Below are 22044 nucleotides of genomic sequence, written 5' to 3'. Positions count from 1 at the left end.
CTTTGACAAATGAATGTCCTGTGGAGAAATACTGCTGATTTTTTGTGTGTGAAGCAACAGTGTCTCATGTTTCTCTAATGTTGCAAATGTCTCCCTTGTAGAAAGTAATAATTCATATCTGACAAACGAATGTGTCAGATTTTGCTCTTTTCAACTGTGTCAGATTTTGTTCCTTTCAATCATGTCAGCAGGGGATAATGATATTCCAAACTACAATATTTAGCACAGAAATGTTTGAACTACATAGTTCTTTTTCAGCATTGTGCCATTTTTCCTCTGCAGAAAGCATCAATTTATGATTGTATATTTTCATAAATGAACTTGTCTGAAATCTATGGATTGAACCTGTAGCTGAGGATAAATAAACCTTCAAATAGATTAATTAGCTTAACAATGTATGATGATATAGCCACTTTAACACTATGTTATCAAATGAAGGATAATTGAATTTCTTGGCTTTACAAGCCTTTTTGTGCTTTGCAGATTTGATCAGTAATTTTACTATATTATATATGTTTTTGTTAGAGTCCAGTGTTTTTCTTCTATTGGAACCCGCACTACATATAGAGTGATTAATGTTCATGATTCACAATAATAATTAAGAATAACTATCTGATTGGAACCAATATTATATATAGATTGATCTATATTTACATTCATGATATATAACAATGGCCAAATGCTCATTCTAGTGGATCTTGCTATAATTGTCCAATCACTAGTATAATTATTGTTTATCTTTGGGCAGTCTTTTTAGGCCAATTAAAAGGTGATTAGCCATTTTGGGATGGTTTCTGAATGAATTTATTTCAACTGAATTATTAATTATTCAACATTGACTCCTCCCACAATCTGTTTCGAGCTGAACCTTTCTCTTCATCACTCTCTCATCTGGCTAACAGCAGTGTTGACAAGGGCATTCGCCCTTCTCAGCGTACATTTTGCTGTTACAACAGAAAGCAGAAGTGGTTCCTTCTTCTTTCTTTCTTTTGCTCTGTCTCATTTCCAAGAAAAGTGATTATTCAGGTCCCTATGAGACAGGTGATGGTTCTCTTTTCCAACACTCTCTCATCTGGAAAAGCCTGGGGCCAATTGATCCAGTAACGAGTATCAGGCAGAGTACAGACAGCAGAAGTGGGTTCCTTCTTCCTTCATTTATCATCTTTACTATTCAAGGTCGTACTATCCTGAAAGTAGCCCGATCTTCCATCTCGGAAGCTGATAGGATAGACCTGGCTAGTACTTTGAAGGGAGACCACATAGGAAGACCAGGCACTGTGGATATCACCAAGATGATCACCTAATTTTCATTTAGAACAACACTGGTGGAGCGACTCTATGCTGCTCACTCTCACTATATTTCATACTTCACCTTTCTATTCCACTCTTTATTCTATAAACTAAGATAGAGATAAAAGCTATATTGGACCGCATTGGTCGATATTTTAATAGGAACAGAATAAATGCTAAGTTTTAGATTACTCATTATCACATTATCAACCTGTTTAGATTAATTATAATTAACAATAAGAGTGCTCCCAAAAAGGATTTCTTTTGTCTTTCCTTTCCTATTATATCTGGACTGGTTACTGGCTGAAGAATAAAGTTGGACTGGACAAGTTATCGGCTGAAGAATAAAGCTGAACCGGACTCGTTACCGGCTGAAGAATAAAGCTGGACGAACTGGTTACTGGCTGAAGAATAAAGCTGGACTGGACTGGTAACCGGCTGAAGAATAAAGCTGGACCGGACTGGTTACCGCCTGAAGAATAAAGCTGGACTGGTTAACGGCTGAAGAATAAAGCTGGACCGGACTGGTTACCGTCTTAAGAATAAAGCTGGACCAGACTGGTTATCAGCTGAAGAACAAAGCTGGAACGGACTTGTTACCTGCTGAAGAATTAAGCTGGACCGGACTGGTTACCACCTAAAGAATAAAGCTGGACCTGGTACTGGTGCACAGGAAGGTTTTTTTACATTGTTAAATACTGTGCATATGTTACTGAGGTTGAATAGCAGAAGCAGTATGTTACTTGTCTGTCATAATAGTAAATTTGAGTTGTAGAAACACCAAGATGAATGTCTAAAATAAAACTTAAAACTACCAAAATGGTTCAACTTTTTTGGACTCACATTAGCATATTTTTTGTATTTTGTTGTATTTTGCTCCAAAGAACATTGGCATGTTTCTTTTTTACTATTGTAGGGATGTGGTCAGGATCCCGCTGGAAGCCACCTGTAAGTAGTTAGGGTTAGGTACTAGGGAGGTTCAGGGTTAGGCTGTGGGGGTGGGGGAGGTTAGGGGTTATTCTATTGTAACAGTTCCGAATATGTGTAGTTTGCATGTGAATGTTCCTGGTATTAAGATTGCAAGAGGAGAAGAAAGAAACATAAAAAGTAAATATAACAGACATGTGCATTTCCAGTACAAGTATATTGTGTATACACTGTATGTTAAAGTTATAGTGACAGGTCCATTTTAACTATGAAGGAAACATATAATAACCATGGTTCAACACACTTGTGAGGCCCCTAACATCTTAGTTGATGCATTGTCCAAGTCACAGTGGGGAATATTTTGATCATTTGTTATTCTCCATAACATGCAATGGCACTTTTCCTGTTTCCCTATTCCTGAGAATTCAAGGCTTCCAATTATTCAAGCGACAAGTAAAACATTGACTATTTGGGATTTGTCTTTTAACTTCCCTACAGAAAAGGGGGAACTCTTTTGCAGCAAGTTGAGGTATAGTTTGTGTTTTATATTTTTAATTTATATATACAGTAAATATAACATAACCTAATATACACTATGTCAGTTATATTATACCAATGTTTTGTCTTGCTCATTTGTGCACAGCAGAAAAAGTGCCAATATTGTTTCATAATATGTGTATTCTTGGATTGTGTTGTTGGCAAATCTTCCACAGACAAAAGAAACCTAAGCATTATTACTGTTTTGGGATACTCACAAATATTGCAGGGGGCAAAAAGCAATTAGAAACATTTATTAGACAAACTGATTTTGTCTTCATTGTTTTTTAAAAAGCACATTTGGAGCTACAGTATGCTTTATTTGGGGTATAGCTGAATAGTATGTTGCTGTTTATGGTTTACATGTACTAAAATAAGATTGTCATTATTATTATTATTACTAATAATAATAATATTATCATCATCATCATCATCACATACTACTACTACTACTACTACTACTACGGTTATATTACATGAAACAGTGCTGATATGATGCGGTTGTCTGCATTAGAAGAAACTTCCTTAAATCTTGGATCAGCCTCCTAAGTATAAAGAAATTTATGTCCTTATTTATCAATGAGTGATAAATTGCACCAGCCAATCAGCTCCTAACTGTCATTTTTCAAACACAGTCTGTAACATGGCAGTTAGGAGCGGATTGGCTGGTGCAATTTATCACTCATAGTAAAATGTATCGCTCTTTGATAAATAAGGGCATAAATCTCTTTATACTTCGGTTTACTCAGCGGAAACAGGCCATTTGCATGTAGGAGGTGTGCCGTGGGTGTAGATACAGACTTGTGGGCTATTCAGATGTGAGGGTATGCAGAGAACTGTCTGATGTTGCTCCAAGGATAGGGCTGGTGAAAATCAACACTGATAGTAATGTAGGATACTTTCACAGTTGGATTGCGGGCAGTTTAACTGTTGGGTGGGAGCAGCTGGGGGTAGTTTGGTCACATAGATGTATCCAACTCTGAATTCAAGCAGATATTCATATTTAGTTCAAAGCATGCAATCCTCCTACTGTTCAACAAGTGGCATATTATGCAAAATTGTATGACTGTTTCAGTGTTTATACCTATTTTATTTTTAAGTAACCTATTTTGCATTTATATTTCTGTATGTACATTTGATATCAACAATTATATTCCTATACGTTTGTGACTTTTTATACCAGTACATACCATTTAATTATGTTCTGTCTATGTAGTCTTAAATAAGTTAGGCAGTAATTTAGGAATACCTAAAAATGTCAGCTCTTGAACCAAATCTAAGTGGTTACAGAGCTTTGGGTTTAGTAACTGTGTGATATCATGGGTAAATACATGTATTAATAAAAAGTTTATGTTTAAAGCAGACTTTTAAATTAAATGCCACATGCACCAAGTTGATATGCATCAAGTAAGTGACCGAAGAGCCACCAGGGAAGTTATGTCAACATGCTTAGCATGTTGACAGTGACCATGTTGACATCCATCATGACTACATAGATGTTATGTCGACTTGATAGAATGTCGTCCCTACCTCCCTGGTGGCCCAGCAGTCACTTACCTGTTCCTTGTTGCACCACTGTCTCCAGTGTCATCTACTTGGTCCTGGTGGTCACGTGTGCAGCACTTCTGGTGCAGACCTGTGAAGAGGATGTCGATGTGGTGCCTGTCATCATGTTGAACCATGTCAGTATTCTGATGTCAACATTATGAATGTTGACATGGTTACTGTTGCAAATCTGAAACTTTCTGCATGGTTTAAGTGACTTTTTGCTTGCTAAACAGACCCCTATATGTCTATTAAAGACACGTATATTAACTAGGGTTCCAAAACCACTTTGATATATTGTTACCTGATTTTGTAAACAAAGAATCCATCTAAACAGTGGGATTCAATTATATATATTGCAGATACAGTAGCTTCTATGTGCACATAAATCATTTGAATATGCATTGATGATCTGTTGCTGTTTTTACTGTCAATGCTGTATGTGTTACTATTGTGTAATGTAATCTTTTTAAGTTATTTTGTATTATCATGTGTTAGAGAGGATTTAAAAATAAAATGGTAATATTTATATTGTTTATTTGGAAATTATTATTTACTAGAACTCCACTGCCTAAACCACCTAGAAGTATATTTAAGTATATACTGTAGAAAATAAAAATGCATTACTGTAGAAATTGTGGGAAATAATGTAATATTTGAGGTCCAGTGGTTTGTGTTAGGGTCATAGGAATGCTTAAGAGTGTGATGTAAATTACTTTTACATGTAATAATATTGTGCATTTATCTCACTATGCATACACACATCTAACATTTTCTGAGACAGATCAGTAACATTCACATTCCAGTAAGGGACAGTAAGGACATGCAGTTGCAGCATACCTAGGAATGGCCATTGGTGAACTGTCCATCAATGGTTGCCATCGGCCATAACCATCGATGTCGATAAACAATCTGTGGTGAATCATTCATGGTTTGAAAAACTCAATGGCCACCACTAGTAGGTGCTGTCCGGTGATGCGGACCAATCAAAGATGGGGGCAGGGCTTAGCTGGCTGACGGGAGCAGGGATAAGCTCCATGCCCAGGGGAAAAAAACAAAAAAACTTTTGTCCCACTCAGCCATCGATAGCAGATAACCATTGGCTCTCTGCCACCGATGGCAAAACCATCAACCATCTGTAGTTAGTCATCAATGTTTTGTGACTATCGATGGCTGATGGTCATCCCTAAGCACACCCCTTTCAGATGTGTAATAGTTTGGGTATATGACTTGCAGACAGCAATTAGAGATAGCTGTACTTTAGAGCAGCTTTGTGCCTAGGGACAGATTAAGGTTTGTCTGGCCCCAGGTCAACTAACTTGTGTGGCCCCTACCACTAAAGTTGCAAAAAATTATATACTAATGTGACATTCAGCATGGTGTTTGTTTCCAATACCAACAGACACAAACTGAACGCAAAGAACTAAGGATCAAAAAGAGTTGAGGTTACCTAAAGGATAAAAAAAAAAGGGAAGACTAGAAGGGCCAAGTGGTTCTTATCTTCAAATTTAATGTTATGTTTCTTTGTTAACATGATAGGAATTCTTACCTCCTATTGGCTGGTCATCAAGGCTGTAGTTTAGATGCACTGATGTTTGATACAGATCACTGTCCAGGCTCCATTGCTGCCTAGGGGCAAACACAATATTTCTAGAAGTGGGGAAGGAGGGTTCCAAATTTTTGTTTTTTAAATAGCTAAACCAAAATAAAAAAAAACTTGACAGATGCAGCCGGCAAAATACTTATTTTTGTGACAATTTGTCTCTTGTCTATGTATTAACGCACTTGTTCAAAGGCAATGTCTAATGCCCGTATACCTGCACAATACATAAAGTGTCTATTCTAACTCAGATAAAAAAGAATCATGAAAACATTAGTATTGCCAACTGCTTTTCCCTTACATGTTCCCCTTGAGAGCGTAATCCTGCCATTGTATAAATCATTGGTACGGCCACACCTTGAATATTGTGTACAGTTCTGGGCACCGCACTATAAAAAAGATATCTTAGAGCTAGATAGGGTTCAGAGGCGAGCCACAAAATTGATTAAGGGGTTAGAGGCACTGGATTATGAGGAAAGTCTTACTAGGTTAGATATGTTCACACTAGAAAAGAGGCATCTAAGATGAGACATTATTCATTTTTACAAATATATAAAGGGACAATACATGGAGCTATCAGTTTACTGAAAAATTTCTACACAGGACATGTGGACACCCTCTGAGGTTAGAGAAGAGAACATTTTGTACCCAACGAATGAAAGGGTTCTTCACAGTAAAGGGCAGAAAGGATTTGGAATTCTCTGCCCGAGAAGGTAGTAATGCTAATAATTTACAAATGGATTAGATACATTTCTAAATGAAAAAGATATCCAAGGATATAGCATTTAAAATGAGTGTTTTAGATACAGCACGAATTATAGTTGTTAGTTAGACTTAAAATAAATAAATAAATAAATAAATAAAATAACCTCATCTGGGTCATTATAGTTAACTATAGTTACATAGAGAATAGTGTAAAAATTATAATTCAGGTTTGAACTCGATGGACAATTTGTCTTTTTTTCAACCTTATTAACTATGTTATTGTTACCCACTAGTTTTTCCTCTCTCCATCCACCAACTTTTTTCTAACTTGCCCCACTGCCCCCCAGCTTTTTTGTCACATGCAACTCTGCCCACCAGCTTATATTTCACGATCCCTTTTGCCCACCATCTTTTCCTTTACCTGCCCTCTGCTCACCAATATTATCCTCAATGCCCTTTAGTCCACCAGCTTTTTCCTAACATGCCCTCCTGACCACCAGCTTTTCACTAAGATATCCTTGTGACTACCATTATGTCAATCCCTGCCCACCAATGTACCCCACATTGCCCTTCTACTTACCCCCCCCCCCCCCCCCCCATCGCTGCTTGGGAACTGCCTGCAAACTTTGTACTGCAGCAGCAGCAGCTACAGTCAGATGATATTGGAAGTGAGTCCAAGACAAAAGCAGTAGTAAGAACTGCACCTCAAACTCATCATAGTGCTGCATTGTAGCCATCGGGCCAGTCAGTGGCGCACCCAGGGGGGGTTTCCGAGCACCCAGAAACCCCCCTCCACCAAAAAAAAATTTTGTTTATTTTTTTTTGCTGCATGAGTATTATTAATGGCTTTCTAGCGTCCTCTGCAGTCTGCTTTCTTCCTGGTGGCACTTGTAAGTGCTTAATAAAAGTTTACTTTATTTTAATTATAGTACATATATATCCATGTGCAATTTGTGCATACATATATACACATGTAAATACATACATATAAACACACACACATATGATATAAATACATGCGTATAGATACGTGTACTGTATGCATGTGTGTGTATATATATATATATATATATATATATATATATGTATGCATGTTTAATATGCTATGTGTATGTGTATATATATATATATGACCGATAGGCTGCAATTGCCTTCATAATTTCTTTGCTTACTAAGTCCTGAGAGTGCCGCCTATCTTTCTCCATATCTAATTCCACTTTGAGTGGTAAGGAGGGCACCAAGGCCAGTACCATACTGCAGACTGAGTGCCGGCCACTGCAGCATCTATATATATATATATATATATATATATACATAGGTGTATATACGGAGTATATATATATGTGTAGATATGTATATATATATTTTCAGAAAGTGAAGAAAAGGGCGCCTACTAGTGTCTAGTAAAATTATAGAGCTGGTGTGATTGAGAACAGGATACTACTTATCTGGCATAAACAGAATTTTGCTTCAGTCATAGGACCAGTACAGGTACATGAAAAAAGAAGAACAAAATAACATAGCGCGTACTGTTTTTACGCAATCACAATCTACAGATCATATAAACCAATTGTGTGTTAAAAAACTTTCTGGGTAAAGGTAAATCCCAAAATTTAAAATCCACAGCCAGGGATTTTGTTTTAAAAGTTTTTCACAATAATAAAACACACATAAAACATAAAGGTAGAAGTATAAGATATACAGTTTTCAATCTACAGATCAAATGAACCAATTATGTGTTTAAAAAACTTTCTGGGTATAGGCAAATCCCAAAAATTGAAATCCACAGCCAGGGATTTTTTTAAAAGTTTTTCACAAAATTTAATAAAACACATAAAACATAAAAGGTAGAAGTAATGCGAGCGTACAAGATAAAATTGAATGACAAGCTTATCTGTCCATATTAGGAATGGGATACATCAGATTTTTCGTAAGCATCCAAGATAAATAGTAAAAATTCAAACGTACAAAAAATATGTATTAAAACAGCTTATCTGCCCATAAGGGAAGTTCAGGTGCATCAGTCCCAACGCGTTTCATCCTTAATTAGACTTCATCATGGGGATAAGGTCAGTGAGCAAAGATGCTCTATTTATACCTAAAGAGATAGTGAGAACCCAGCACATGGCCAGGTAATTGATGACATCACTTCCTGTTAGGTGATGTCGAATTTTGCTAATGGGAGACATTTTAATTATAATTTCAGGCGTGGTAGCTACATATGGGATGTATACAGGGCACAAACAAGTGATAAGGCAGGGAAAATAGAATGTAAAACGAAGCTTAAAAGCTTCGTATGGCGCTGTGCAGCGCGGTGGAACGCACAGCTAGTTCCTGGCGTGGTCCGCCGCGCGTCACTTCCGGTCTTGCGGAAGGTACTTCCGCCGGCCGGTGGAACGCACTGTGGAACGCATCGTCATCTCCGTGACGATGCGCTCTGTATAGCGGAGCTTGTCAGCAGTGATCAGCTGCTGTTCTTTCGGTGGATAATGAGACAAGGGGGGGCAGTGACGGAGGATTACAGTGGGCAAACTACTTAGTGTATGAATGTACATACATATATAGAGAGCGTATCTGGAGTAAAAAATTAAATAAAATAAAAAGAGAAGCGAATAAACATAAAAAATATAAAAAACACACACTAGTTTTACGGACCCAGCATATACTGGGTCACTTCAGTTCCCACCCACGTGCTTGGCTCCACCCAGTTCTGGAAAATGCCCCCCCCCCCCCCATGCAAATCCTGCGTTTGCCACTGGGGCCAGTAGCTTCAATTTTTCATACACTGGCCTGGTGCTGTGTCCCACCCTTTCTCTAGCCCACACAGTATATGTGATCATCCTGCCGGTAATCCATCACTGTATGTGTGCTACATCTGACATAATCATCTTCTCACAAATATATGGGAATATATTAGGAAATGAAAAGATTGGCATGCCTTAGAAACAGATGGGCAGAGCAAGGACCTGCATATGGTTTTGACATTAATCATTAACATATAGGGGGTCATTCTGACCCGTTCGCATGCAGCGGTTGTTCGCTGCGGTGTGAACGGGTAAGATCTGCGCATGCGCGGCGTGCGCATTGCGCACACGCGCTGTTGCCCGGCATCAGATGTCGCCAGGCAATGGAGCGCCTAGCGAGAAGAAAAGATGCAGCGCTGGACGGAAGAAGATTGACAGCGGAGAGGCGGTCCGGGGCGGATACTCACCGTTGGAGGCCATTTTCGGGGAGTGGTAAGAAGTACGCAGGCGTGTCCAGGCAAATGGAGGGCGGATGTCTGACGTCAGGACCGGGACCTTCATCGCTGGATCCGTCGCACAGGGTAAGTAGCTGTAGGGCTGGTCTTCTTTTGCAGGAAAATGTTTAAGCATACCAGGGCTGCACAAGCGATCGCAGCCCTGCTATGCTAAAATACACTCCCCCATAGGCGGGGATTAGTTGATCGTAGCAGCAGCAAAAAGTGGCTGGCTGTGATCAACTCGGAATGACCCCCATAGTCTGTTATATTGCTCCCTCACCTTTTCCTTTGGCCAAGATTATCTGTCACCTCTGAGAAGGTGGAAGCCATCCCTGCTTCAGTTTTATCAGAGCTGTACTTTGTGTAAAATCTTTTATATGTTGAACAATTATTATTTTTACTTGGTTGCAAATCGTGTGACAGTTGTTTAAATGTTACTCCCTGACAGTTTATGGGGTAAAAGAAGAAGACATGCAGAAAGACCAGGGTGCCCTGCTGGTTGAAGTCTTCCTCCTTCTCTTTCTGCCTGAAGGTAAGTCAGTTTATGCATTTTATGCAAAAAAACCTCTAAGTGATGAATAGACAATCTGCGCAATGTAGGCTGCTCAATAGATATAGTACCAATTCTAAGTGTCTCTCCAGTACACTTAATATAGACAAAGAAGAAAAAAGAGGACGGTACTAATTCACACAGTGCGCCACACAAAAACCAACAGAATAAAAGATGAAAGGAAAAATTCAATAATACATCCCTCTTGTATGTGTAGATAAATTCTTTTTCATGAGCTTTTATCCTAATTCCGTCCCGTCAGCACATGGGGAGAAAACAAATGATACAACATGTGTGGTACAGTAAAATTTAATCACACATAAACTGACAAATCTTTAAAATTTGTAAAAGATATTGTAAAATAGGTGACAGTGGAATCCTAGGTGCTAGGATATTGTGGATAGATTGCACAATTACCAGAAAGGTATGAGAACCGGTGGAAAACAGTTCTCAAACAAAGTTCTTTAAAATATCACCAGCTTGGTCTTCCCGGGTAGACGGTCTGGGATGGATTCCTGGCAAGAGTTTGGTCTCCCACGTCTCCACAGCAGAAATTCTAGGATGCACTGTTCCAAATTGTGCCAACGTGTTTCGAACCTGTCCTTAGGTTCTTTATCAAGGCAATGAATGAAGTCATCCTCTCCACGGTGCTCCTTATAAGTACATTTATGTCCAATCCTAACGTCCCATCAATAGACTCCCTTGCTTTGACAAATCAGCATCCTCGATCTTATATCAAAAAACCGAGGGACATCCCCCTTTCACATGTAAATCTCGCGTGTTCTCCACGGCCTTCTCCGGCGTCCCGTTATGTCACTTCCGCCCGTCGGCAGGAAGTACGTCATAGGCGCCGTTACCATGGACACCCGATCCCGGAAGCAGCTCCCATCGCTGCGACCCTGTTTCCATAGCACGTATCAACGTTGTTACCATGGCGATCTGGATGCTGTCACTGGTTACTACCTCCGGCATTGTCCAAATCCCCGGAATTCAACCTTTTACTCATACGGGACTCACGTTGCCGGTACTAACCATGGTGGCCGCTTCATTGAAGAAAATGTATATCCCTGTGGATATAGAACAAATGTGAACATTTCAAAATACAAAATTAATTCTCTTAAAAGTTAATGTATTGATATATATACCCACATAAGGAAAAAAATAGAGTGAATGAAATTCACACATAGAAAATAGAAATAACACCTGATAAGATATAAAAGTTCAGAATCTGATCATCGAAGGTGTCCATTTTATTCTCCATAATAATTATTTCATTTTTAATGGGGATTTTTATATACAAAAAATGGGCACAGCCATGGGCACCAGGTTCGCTCCGAGTTACGCAAATATTTTTATGGGACAATGGGAATTAGACACTGTTTGGAATAACAATCCCTTCGGAGCGAACCTGGTGTCATAGCGAAGATACATAGATGATGTTTTTTTTATATGGAGAGGTAATAGAGATATTTTAGATGATTTTTGTGTCTATTTGAACACCAATGATTTAAATATTAACTTCACTTTTAATATCGATGAAGCATGTGTCAACTTTTTAGATGTTTCAGTTTTTATTAAGGATAATTCTTTACAAACCAAGACTTACACTAAACAAACAGATTCCAGGTCTTACATAGAATATGACAGCTGCCATCACAGAAACTGGCTGGATTCGATTCCTCATGGACAACTGAGACGGTTAAAGAGGAATTGTATGGAGGAAACAGTTTATAAACAACAAGCAATGGAACTGAGAAGTAGATTTAACAAAAATAGATATAAAATTGAGAAGGTAGATCAAGCTATCCAAGATATAGATAGAGTTGAAAGGAAGGATCTTTTGAATATAAATCCAAATAAAAAGCCCAATCAGGATAATTATGAGTGGGCGTTTATAACGAGTTTTACTTCTCAGTATCGTATTTTAGAAAGATCAATTAAGAAACACTGGAATATTTTAAAGAAAGACCCAGTGATTGGCAAAGTAATCCCCGAGCGCCCAACATTTATCTATAAAAGAGCTCCAAATATCAAACAAAAAATAGTTAAGAGTTTCCTAAAACCAAAAAAACGGGGAGAATTGCGACAACTAGATTTCACCGTTGCGGTACATGTTTGGGATGTAGAGAAATTAAGAGCGACGGTTCTAAGAAATTGGAGGATATAGTTATTAATGAGAAAACTTTTAAATTAACAGATTTTATGACATGTAATATGAACAATGTGATATATTTTATCGAATGCACATGTCATTTGTTTTATATTGGACGTACATCCCGGGCATTAAAAGTTAGGATTGGAGAACATTGCCGAAATATTCGTAAAGGTTTGGAAACGCATGCCTTGTCCAACCATTTTAAGAAATATCATGGCAGCTCTACTAAGGATATAGTGAGATTTGTTGGGCTACGTTTAATAAAAGGCAACTCAAGACAGAGGGATATAGCCTCCCAATTAGCCAAGTGGGAAATGCAATTTATTTATGATTTTAATACATTGCATCCTCGTGGTTTAAACAATGATTTTGAGTTAAAATGGTTTTTATGAACTTTTATATCTTATCAGGTGTTATTTCTATTTTCTATGTGTGAATTTCATTCACTCTATTTTTTTCCTTATGTGGGTATATATATCAATACATTAACTTTTAAGAGAATTAATTTTGTATTTTGAAATGTTCACATTTGTTCTATATCCACAGGGCAGTGGCGTAAGTTCGTCCCAGTTGCCCGGAGGCAAGATAAATATTGGTGCCCCCTATTTCCTATATCAAGATAAGTGTGTGTGTGTGTGTGTGTGTGTGTGTGTGTGTGTGTGTGTGTGTGTGTGTGTAACAGCAGACACTTTACTGATGGAGCTATTTGCTCCTGTAGAGGAAGCATGAGAATGCTAACTATATGAAGTTACATGTAATTGTCAGAGAAGTATCTTCATATAGTTAAAATTCTCATATTTCCTATACAGGAGCAAACAGCTTCATCAGTAAGGTGTCTGCTTCCAGTGTAATAGGTTGTGGTTTCTAATCCTGGGTGTGACACTTGTAAAATGTGTATATTCAGTATAATAAAGAGGGTGTGATTTGTAAGGTGCAGGGACCAGTGAGGAAGTCGGCCACTGAAAAGACAGCGGCAGCTATCAATTAACTTAATTCACTGGTGTCACAGAATGGGAGGAGAGGTGCCCCCCTTCAGAGCAGGAGCCCGGCGGCAGATGACTCCATTGCCTCCCAGAGTTCTGCCTCTGCCACAGGGATATACATTTTCTTCAATGAAGCGGCCACCATGGTTAGTACCGGCAACGTGAGTCCCGTATGAGTAAAAGGTTGAATTCCGGGGATTTGGACAATGCCGGAGGTAGTAACCAGTGACAGCGTCCAGATCCCCATGGTAACAACGTTGATACGTGCTATGAAAACAGCGTCGCGGCGATGGGAGCCGCTTCCGGGATCAGGTGTCCATGGTAACGGCGCCTATGACGTACTTCCTGCCGACGGGCGGAAGTGACGTAACGGGATGCCGGAGAAGGCCGTGGAGAACACGCGAGATTTACATGTGAAAGGGGGATGTCCCTCGGTTTTTTGATACAAGATCGAGGATGCTGATTTGTCAAAGGGAGGGAGTCTATTGATTGCCCAATTTGGAACAGTGCATCCTAGAATTTCTGCTGTGGAGACGTGGGAGACCGAACTCTTGCCAGGAATCCATCCCAGACTGTCTACCCAGGAAGACCAAGCTGGTGATATTTTAAAGAACTTTGTTTGAGAACTGTTTTCCACCGGTTCTCATACCTTTCTGGTAATTGTGCAATCTATCCACAATATCCTAGCACCTACGATTCCACTGTCACCTATTTTACAATATCTATTACAAATTTTAAAGATTTGTCAGTTTATGTGTGATTAAATTTTACTGTACCACACATGTTGTATCATTTGTTTTCTCCCCATGTGCTGACGAGACGGAATTAGGATAAAAGCTCATGAAAAAGAATTTATCTACACATACAAGAGGGATGTATTATTGAATTTTTCCTTTCATCTTTTATTCTGTTGGTTTTTGTGTGGCGCACTGTGTGAATTAGTACCGTCCTCTTTTTTCTTCTTAGTTTATGCATTTAGCCACAATAATCACATGTGCATAATTCAGGGTATTTAGAATTAGTTCTCTCTTTTATTTGCTGCTACTATACTATACAGGGTTTAGGCATTGAACAGGATTCATGATTTCAATGCAGATTTTATCCTCCCTGTTCAGACTACAGTTCGCCTATGTAAACCGAATCTCACCGGTGAAATTAAATATTTTACTGCACTTATTTCATGAGAAATAAATATTCTTACACAACTTGTTTCTGTTTCACAAAAATTTCCACCACTAAAACTGTACATAGCAAAAAAAAAAAAAAATCCTCTTGATAAAGGGCCTGATTCAGAGATGTACTGTACGCAAACCCATAGGTTTACATATATCTCCGATGGTTGGTGATCTGCGCATGGGAAGGATATGCACTGTGCATGTGCAGGTCTCTTCATGCTCCCAAGTCGCCGCCCATTAGAGAGCGGAGAATGGTCTGCAACGGCCAGGTGTTCCTGAAAATGGGCGTGTTTTCTGGAAGTGGCGAGGCCAGTGTCTGCATCTTCCAACGCTGATTTACTGGCCTCAGCTACAGAGCTGAGATGCCCATTGTGAGTAGTCTTAGGATCACTCAGATGGCCATTTTCCATTACTTTGAGCATGCGCTGGATTGGTACTGTACATATGCAGTATGGGTGTGTGACGTGGATGCAAGACAGCATCAGACTGTCAGTGATTGACAGTCTGATGTCATTTGGGGGTGGCGATGGACTATGTTTTTCAAAATGGAGGAGTGTCGCCACTGTTGCTGGGGAGGGACGGGGCCAGGATCTGGGACCTGGGTCATGCAGGCAGCCAATGGTGTCACAGTTGATCCAATGTTGCATTTTAGGAAACAGCTTGGATCAGAAATGCATGCAGGAGGTGTGACACCTCCTGATGCATTACCATAATAGTGCTATCACTGCTGCTTCCATGTAAGCAGCAGTGATAGCACCTCAACCACATCTGAATCAGGCCCACTGTGTATTCCAGTGATTAGCACGGAATATGCAAAATTCCATTTTTTATTTTAATGATTTTACTAATATTATGATATTTTTTTGACAGGTGTCCAGTCTTGTAACATTACTGTAGCTTCCCCCACAATTGAGCTTGGTTCTCCTCTACGGGCTTCCTGCCCTTCTTATTGCCCCAACTCCGGAAACTTCCAGGTGATATGGAAACTGAATGGTGATGTTATTCCAAACTCCCAGTACAGCAATGATTGGCAGAACACGTCCTCTGTATATTTCAGCAGCTTCAACAGGTCTACAGGATTGCTTGAGTGTTTTGCCAACAGTAGCGATGTGCCACAATTGCTTGATTCAATTCAAATCAACGCTGGCTGTGAGTCTGATTTTTTTTCTATTTTTTATTTTCAGAAATATAAATTAATATTTAAGTGAAACAAAGACCTTATTTTTATCAGTGAAAGCTATGTTGACATCAAATTTTTTTTGGGGGGGAGGGAAGATAAAATAAATCATGTGCTTTTTATGCACTAAGCAGGACTAGATCTAGTTGTTGTTTTTTTTTTGTATTATAATAGTTTCAATACAACACTATGGAAGAAATGTTATCACCTGCATAACCTAAGTTATTTGATTTCTATTTGGTATACAATTTACATGGATTAAATACAATTTATACAAAACTGCATTAAACTGCAAAGATGTGAACAAGCCCTACAAGGTGTGACATTTACAAAGAATCACAAAGCTATATCAGAACATAGAATATCATGTTAGGTATTCATAAGACTCTTAAGCAAAGATCAGGCAAGAAGAACAAAATGGCAATGTCAGCAAAGATTATTTTTTTTTAGTTATTAGAATAGAAAGAAGTAAGAACAGGGTAAGAAAGGGTCAAGGATCTAGGGAGGGAAAGGGAAAAGGGACAAGGGAAGAAATGCTATTAGGCATCAGAGTCAGAGCCGGCCCTAACCAATATGATGCCCTAGGCAAGATTTTGGCTGGTGCCCCCTAGCACCGCCGCTAGTTCTGCAGGAGATGCCTGGCATGAGTCAGCTGGCAGCTTTGGTAACGTCGGACGCCTTTTGTTTATGAAAATGCATCTTATTTGCATTACTATGTGGCTAGCATGCTCAAGCAGCTTCTGCTGATTAAAATTATATGTGGCATGCCTATATTCTGTGTGCGACTGCAGCTGTATCTGCATACAAAATGCTACATTACAGTGATTTCCAGGAATACACGCAACGTAGCATTTCGTATGCAGATACAGCAACAGTCACACACAGAATATAGGCATGCCGCATATCATTTTTTTTTTTTATCTGAAGAAATTTTATTAGAGAAGGTTTTCGATACAGAGCATACACAACAGATGCCGCATATCATTTTAATCAGCAGAAGCTGCTGGTGCCCCTAAACATACCAAATGCCCTAGGCATTTGCCTAGTTTGCCTATGCCTACGGCCGGCTCTGATCAGAGTCCACATAACATCAATAACACAGAAGACACCAAAGCATCTTCTGACAACAACAGAATATGACAGAATTGAAAAGCAAAACAATGAAGGTCATTAAGGGTGTAAGGATCATATAGGATTACAATAAATGCAAAGCACAACAGTTTAAATACAGACATTGTATACATGTCGAAGAAAACAGTCATCGAGTTAGGAGAAGAGAAAGAGCCAACATCACTTAGGTAATTTGACATAACAGTAACCATGCGGTGGATTCAAAAACTGTCATAATATGAGACGTATCAGGCAGTGTCGCAATATACGGATCCCATTTCTTATGAGGCGTTGAACCTCTTTTTCTAGATCACAAAAGGTATCCCTTCGATCAAAATAAATGAGATCAAGGAGAATAGCTTTAACATCACTTTCTAAGGGTGCAGATTTGTCTAACCATTTGCGGAGGATAGTCTTTTTAGCTACTGTGACTGTAATGGTTAGCATTACTGCCTCACAGCACTGAGGTCATGGGTTCAATTCCCACCATGGCCCTAACTGTGCAGAGTTTGTATATTCTCCCCGTACTTGCGTGGGTTTCCTCCGGGTTCTCCGGTTTCCTCCCACAATCCAAAAATATACTGGTAGGTTAATTGGCTCCCAACAAAAATATTAACCCTAGTGTGAATATGTGTGTGTGTGTGTGTGTGTGTGTGTGTGTGTGTGTGTGTGTGTGTGTGTGTGTGTGTATGTGTATATGTGATAGGGAATATAGATTGCAAACTCCACTGGGGCAGGGATTGATGTGAATGGGCAAGTATACTCTGTACAGCGCTGCGGAATATGTGTGCGCTATATAAATAACTGGTAATAAATAAATAATAAGCGTCAGGGGGGAGATTAGGTGTGTTATATGAGAATCAGTTTTCCAATTGTGAAAGTTGGCAAACAGCAGTGGATTTGGGTGAAAAGGTAAACGTGTATTGAAAGATTAATTAATAAACGATAAAATCTTGTTCCAAAATCAACGGATCTTAGGGCAAGACCACATGTTATGAATGAAATCAGCACGCGAAGCAGTACATTTTGGCCAGTGACCAGTTTCCTCTAACAGTATATGACTTCTTTGAATTTGTGATACATATGCCTTGTTAATAAATTTAAAATGCACCTCTTGCAACATGGAGGAACCTAAAGCTTTCAATATTTTGGCAGGTAGGACCTCATAATTTATTCAAATCCCTTATTAGTAAATCTGAGTACAGAAGACTAATCCGGAATATGTTTGTGCGTATGTACTGTAATGGAGAATAAAGTAGAGATGAGCGGGTTCGGTTTCTCTGAATCCGAACCCGCCGAACTTCAGCTTTTTTTACACGGGGCCGAGCAGGCTCGGATCCTCCCGCCTTGCTCGGTTAACCCGAGCGCGCCCGAACGTCATCATCCCACTGTCGGATTCTCGCGAGGCTCGGATTCTATCGCGAGACTCGGATTCTATATAAGGAGCCGCGCGTCGCCGCCATTTTTCACACGTGCATTGAGATTGATAGGGAGAGGACGTGGCTGGCGTCCTCTCCGTTTAGAGTGACTAATAGTACTAGAGAGAGAGACACACAAATTTTGGGGAGCATAATATAGGAGGAGTACTACTTGCTGCTGATAGTGTGACCAGTGGCAGTGACCAGTGCCACCAGTTTAATGAATCCGTTCTCTGCCTGAAAAAAAACGATACACAGTGTGACACAGTCACACATACCATATCTGTGCTCAGCCCAGTGTGCTGCATCATATACTGTATATCATTATCTGACTGCTGAGTGCTCACTGCTCACACAGCTTAATTGTGGGGGAGACTGGGGAGCAGTTATAGCAGGAGTACATATTTTAAGTACAGTGCACACTTTTGCTGCCAGAATGCCACTGCCAGTGTGACTGACCAGTGACCACTGACCACCAGTATTGTGATTGTCTGCTGACCACCAGTATATTGTGATTGTCTGCCTGAAAAAGTTAAACACTCGTCGTGTGGTGTTTTTATAAACGCATTCTGCAGACAGTGTCCAGCAGGTCCGTCATTACATAATATATACCTGTCCGGCTGCAGTACTAGTGTGATATATATATATATATATATTTTAATTTTATCTCATTATCATCCAGTCTATATTAGCAGCAGACACAGTACGGTAGTCCACGGCTGTAGCTACCTCTGTGTCGGCAGTCGCTCGTCCATCCATAATTGTATACCACCTACCCGTGGTTTATTTTTTTTTTTCTATCTTCTTGATACTAGTAGCTTACTTTAGGAGTCTGCAGTGCTGACAGACAGTGTCCAGCAGGTCCGTCATTACATAATATATACCTGTCCGGCTGCAGTACTAGTGTGATATATCAGTCTATATTAGCAGCAGACACAGTACGGTAGTCCACGGCTGTAGCTACCTCTGTGTCGGCAGTCGCTCGTCCATCCATAATTGTATACCACCTACCCGTGGTTTATTTTTTTTTCTATCTTCTTGATACTAGTAGCTTACTTTAGGAGTCTGCAGTGCTGACAGACAGTGTCCAGCAGGTCCGTCATTACATAATATATACCTGTCCGGCTGCAGTACTAGTGTGATATATATATATATATATTTGAATTTTATCTCATTATCATCCAGTCTATATTAGCAGCAGACACAGTACGGTAGTCCACGGCTGTAGCTACCTCTGTGTCGGCTGTCGCTCGTCCATCCATAATTGTATACCACCTACCCGTGGTTTATTTTTTTTTCTATCTTCTTGATACTAGTAGCTTACTTTAGGAGTCTGCAGTGCTGACAGACAGTGTCCAGCAGGTCCGTCATTACATAATATATACCTGTCCGGCTGCAGTACTAGTGTGATATATATATATATATTTTAATTTTATCTCATTATCATCCAGTCTATATTAGCAGCAGACACAGTACGGTAGTCCACGGCTGTAGCTACCTCTGTGTCGGCAGTCGCTCGTCCATCCATAATTGTATACCACCTACCCGTGGTTTATTTTTTTTTTTCTATCTTCTTGATACTAGTAGCTTACTTTAGGAGTCTGCAGTGCTGACAGACAGTGTCCAGCAGGTCCGTCATTACATAATATATACCTGTCCGGCTGCAGTACTAGTGTGATATATATATATATATATTTTAATTTTATCTCATTATCATCCAGTCTATATTAGCAGCAGACACAGTACGGTAGTCCACGGCTGTAGCTACCTCTGTGTCGGCAGTCGCTCGTCCATCCATAATTGTATACCACCTACCCGTGGTTTATTTTTTTTTTCTATCTTCTTGATACTAGTAGCTTACTTTAGGAGTCTGCAGTGCTGACAGACAGTGTCCAGCAGGTCCGTCATTACATAATATATACCTGTCCGGCTGCAGTACTAGTGTGATATATATATATATATTTGAATTTTATCTCATTATCATCCAGTCTATATTAGCAGCAGACACAGTACGGTAGTCCACGGCTGTAGCTACCTCTGTGTCGGCAGTCGCTCGTCCATCCATAATTGTATACCACCTACCCGTGGTTTATTTTTTTTTTCTATCTTCTTGATACTAGTAGCTTACTTTAGGAGTCTGCAGTGCTGACAGACAGTGTCCAGCAGGTCCGTCATTACATAATATATACCTGTCCGGCTGCAGTACTAGTGTGATATATATATATATATATATTTTAATTTTATCTCATTATCATCCAGTCTATATTAGCAGCAGACACAGTACGGTAGTCCACGGCTGTAGCTACCTCTGTGTCGGCTGTCGCTCGTCCATCCATAATTGTATACCACCTACCCGTGGTTTATTTTTTTTTTCTATCTTCTTGATACTAGTAGCTTACTTTAGGAGTCTGCAGTGCTGACAGACAGTGTCCAGCAGGTCCGTCATTACATAATATATACCTGTCCGGCTGCAGTACTAGTGTGATATATATATATATATTTTTTAATTTTATCTTATTATCATCCAGTCTATATTAGCAGCAGACACAGTACGGTAGTCCACGGCTGTAGCTACCTCTGTGTCGGCAGTCGCTCGTCCATCCATAATTGTATACCACCTACCCGTGGTTTATTTTTATTTTTTCTATCTTCTTGATACTAGTAGCTTACTTTAGGAGTCTGCAGTGCTGACAGACAGTGTCCAGCAGGTCCGTCATTACATAATATATACCTGTCCGGCTGCAGTACTAGTGTGATATATATATATATATATTTTAATTTTATCTCATTATCATCCTGTCTATATTAGCAGCAGACACAGTACGGTAGTCCACGGCTGTAGCAACCTCTGTGTCGGCAGTCGCTCGTCCATCCATAAGTATACTAGTATCCATCCATCTCCATTGTTTACCTGAGGTGCCTTTTAGTTGTGCCTATTAAAATATGGAGAACAAAAATGTTGAGGTTCCAAAATTAGGGAAAGATCAAGATCGACTTCCACCTCGTGCTGAAGCTGCTGCCACTAGTCATGGCCGAGACGATGAAATGCCAGCAACGTCGTCTGCCAAGGCCGATGCCCAATGTCATAGTACAGAGCATGTAAAATCCAAAACACCAAATATCAGTAAAAAAAGGACTCAAAAATCTAAAATAAAATTGTCGGAGGAGAAGCGTAAACTTGCCAATATGCCATTTACCACACGGAGTGGCAAGGAACGGCTGAGGCCCTGGCCTATGTTCATGGCTAGTGGTTCAGCTTCACATGAGGATGGAAGCACTCAGCCTCTCGCTAGAAAAATGAAAAGACTCAAGCTGGCAAAAGCACAGCAAAGAACTGTGCGTTCTTCGAAATCACAAATCCACAAGGAGAGTCCAATTGTGTCGTTTGCGATGCCTGACCTTCCCAACACTGGACGTGAAGAGCATGCGCCTTCCACCATTTGCACGCCCCCTGCAAGTGCTGGAAGCAGCACCCGCAGTCCAGTTCCTGATAGTCAGATTGAAGATGTCAGTGTTGAAGTACACCAGGATGAGGAGGATATGGGTGTTGCTGGCGCTGGGGAGGAAATTGACCAGGAGGATTCTGATGGTGAGGTGGTTTGTTTAAGTCAGGCACCCGGGGAGACACCTG

The 22044-nt window shown here is 39.8% G+C and overlaps 1 protein-coding gene across 1 annotated transcript in view; it reads left to right on the top strand.

Moving 5' to 3' along the window:
• CSF3R (colony stimulating factor 3 receptor) overlaps positions 1 to 22044 on the top strand; it is a 191809-nt gene that overhangs the window by 68095 nt on the left and 101670 nt on the right. The window contains exons 2-3 of the mRNA XM_063954393.1: positions 10294 to 10377; positions 15579 to 15857. Of these exons, the coding sequence (XP_063810463.1) occupies positions 10317 to 10377; positions 15579 to 15857 (340 nt within the window). The 5' untranslated portion in view covers positions 10294 to 10316. The remainder of the gene's footprint in view (positions 1 to 10293; positions 10378 to 15578; positions 15858 to 22044) is intronic.

The sequence above is a fragment of the Pseudophryne corroboree genome, chromosome 2 (genome assembly GCF_028390025.1).
Source record: "Pseudophryne corroboree isolate aPseCor3 chromosome 2, aPseCor3.hap2, whole genome shotgun sequence".
NCBI classification, from domain to species: Eukaryota; Metazoa; Chordata; class Amphibia; order Anura; family Myobatrachidae; genus Pseudophryne; species Pseudophryne corroboree.
Note: the sequence above shows the minus strand (reverse complement) of the source record. Positions and strands in the feature narration are given on the sequence as shown.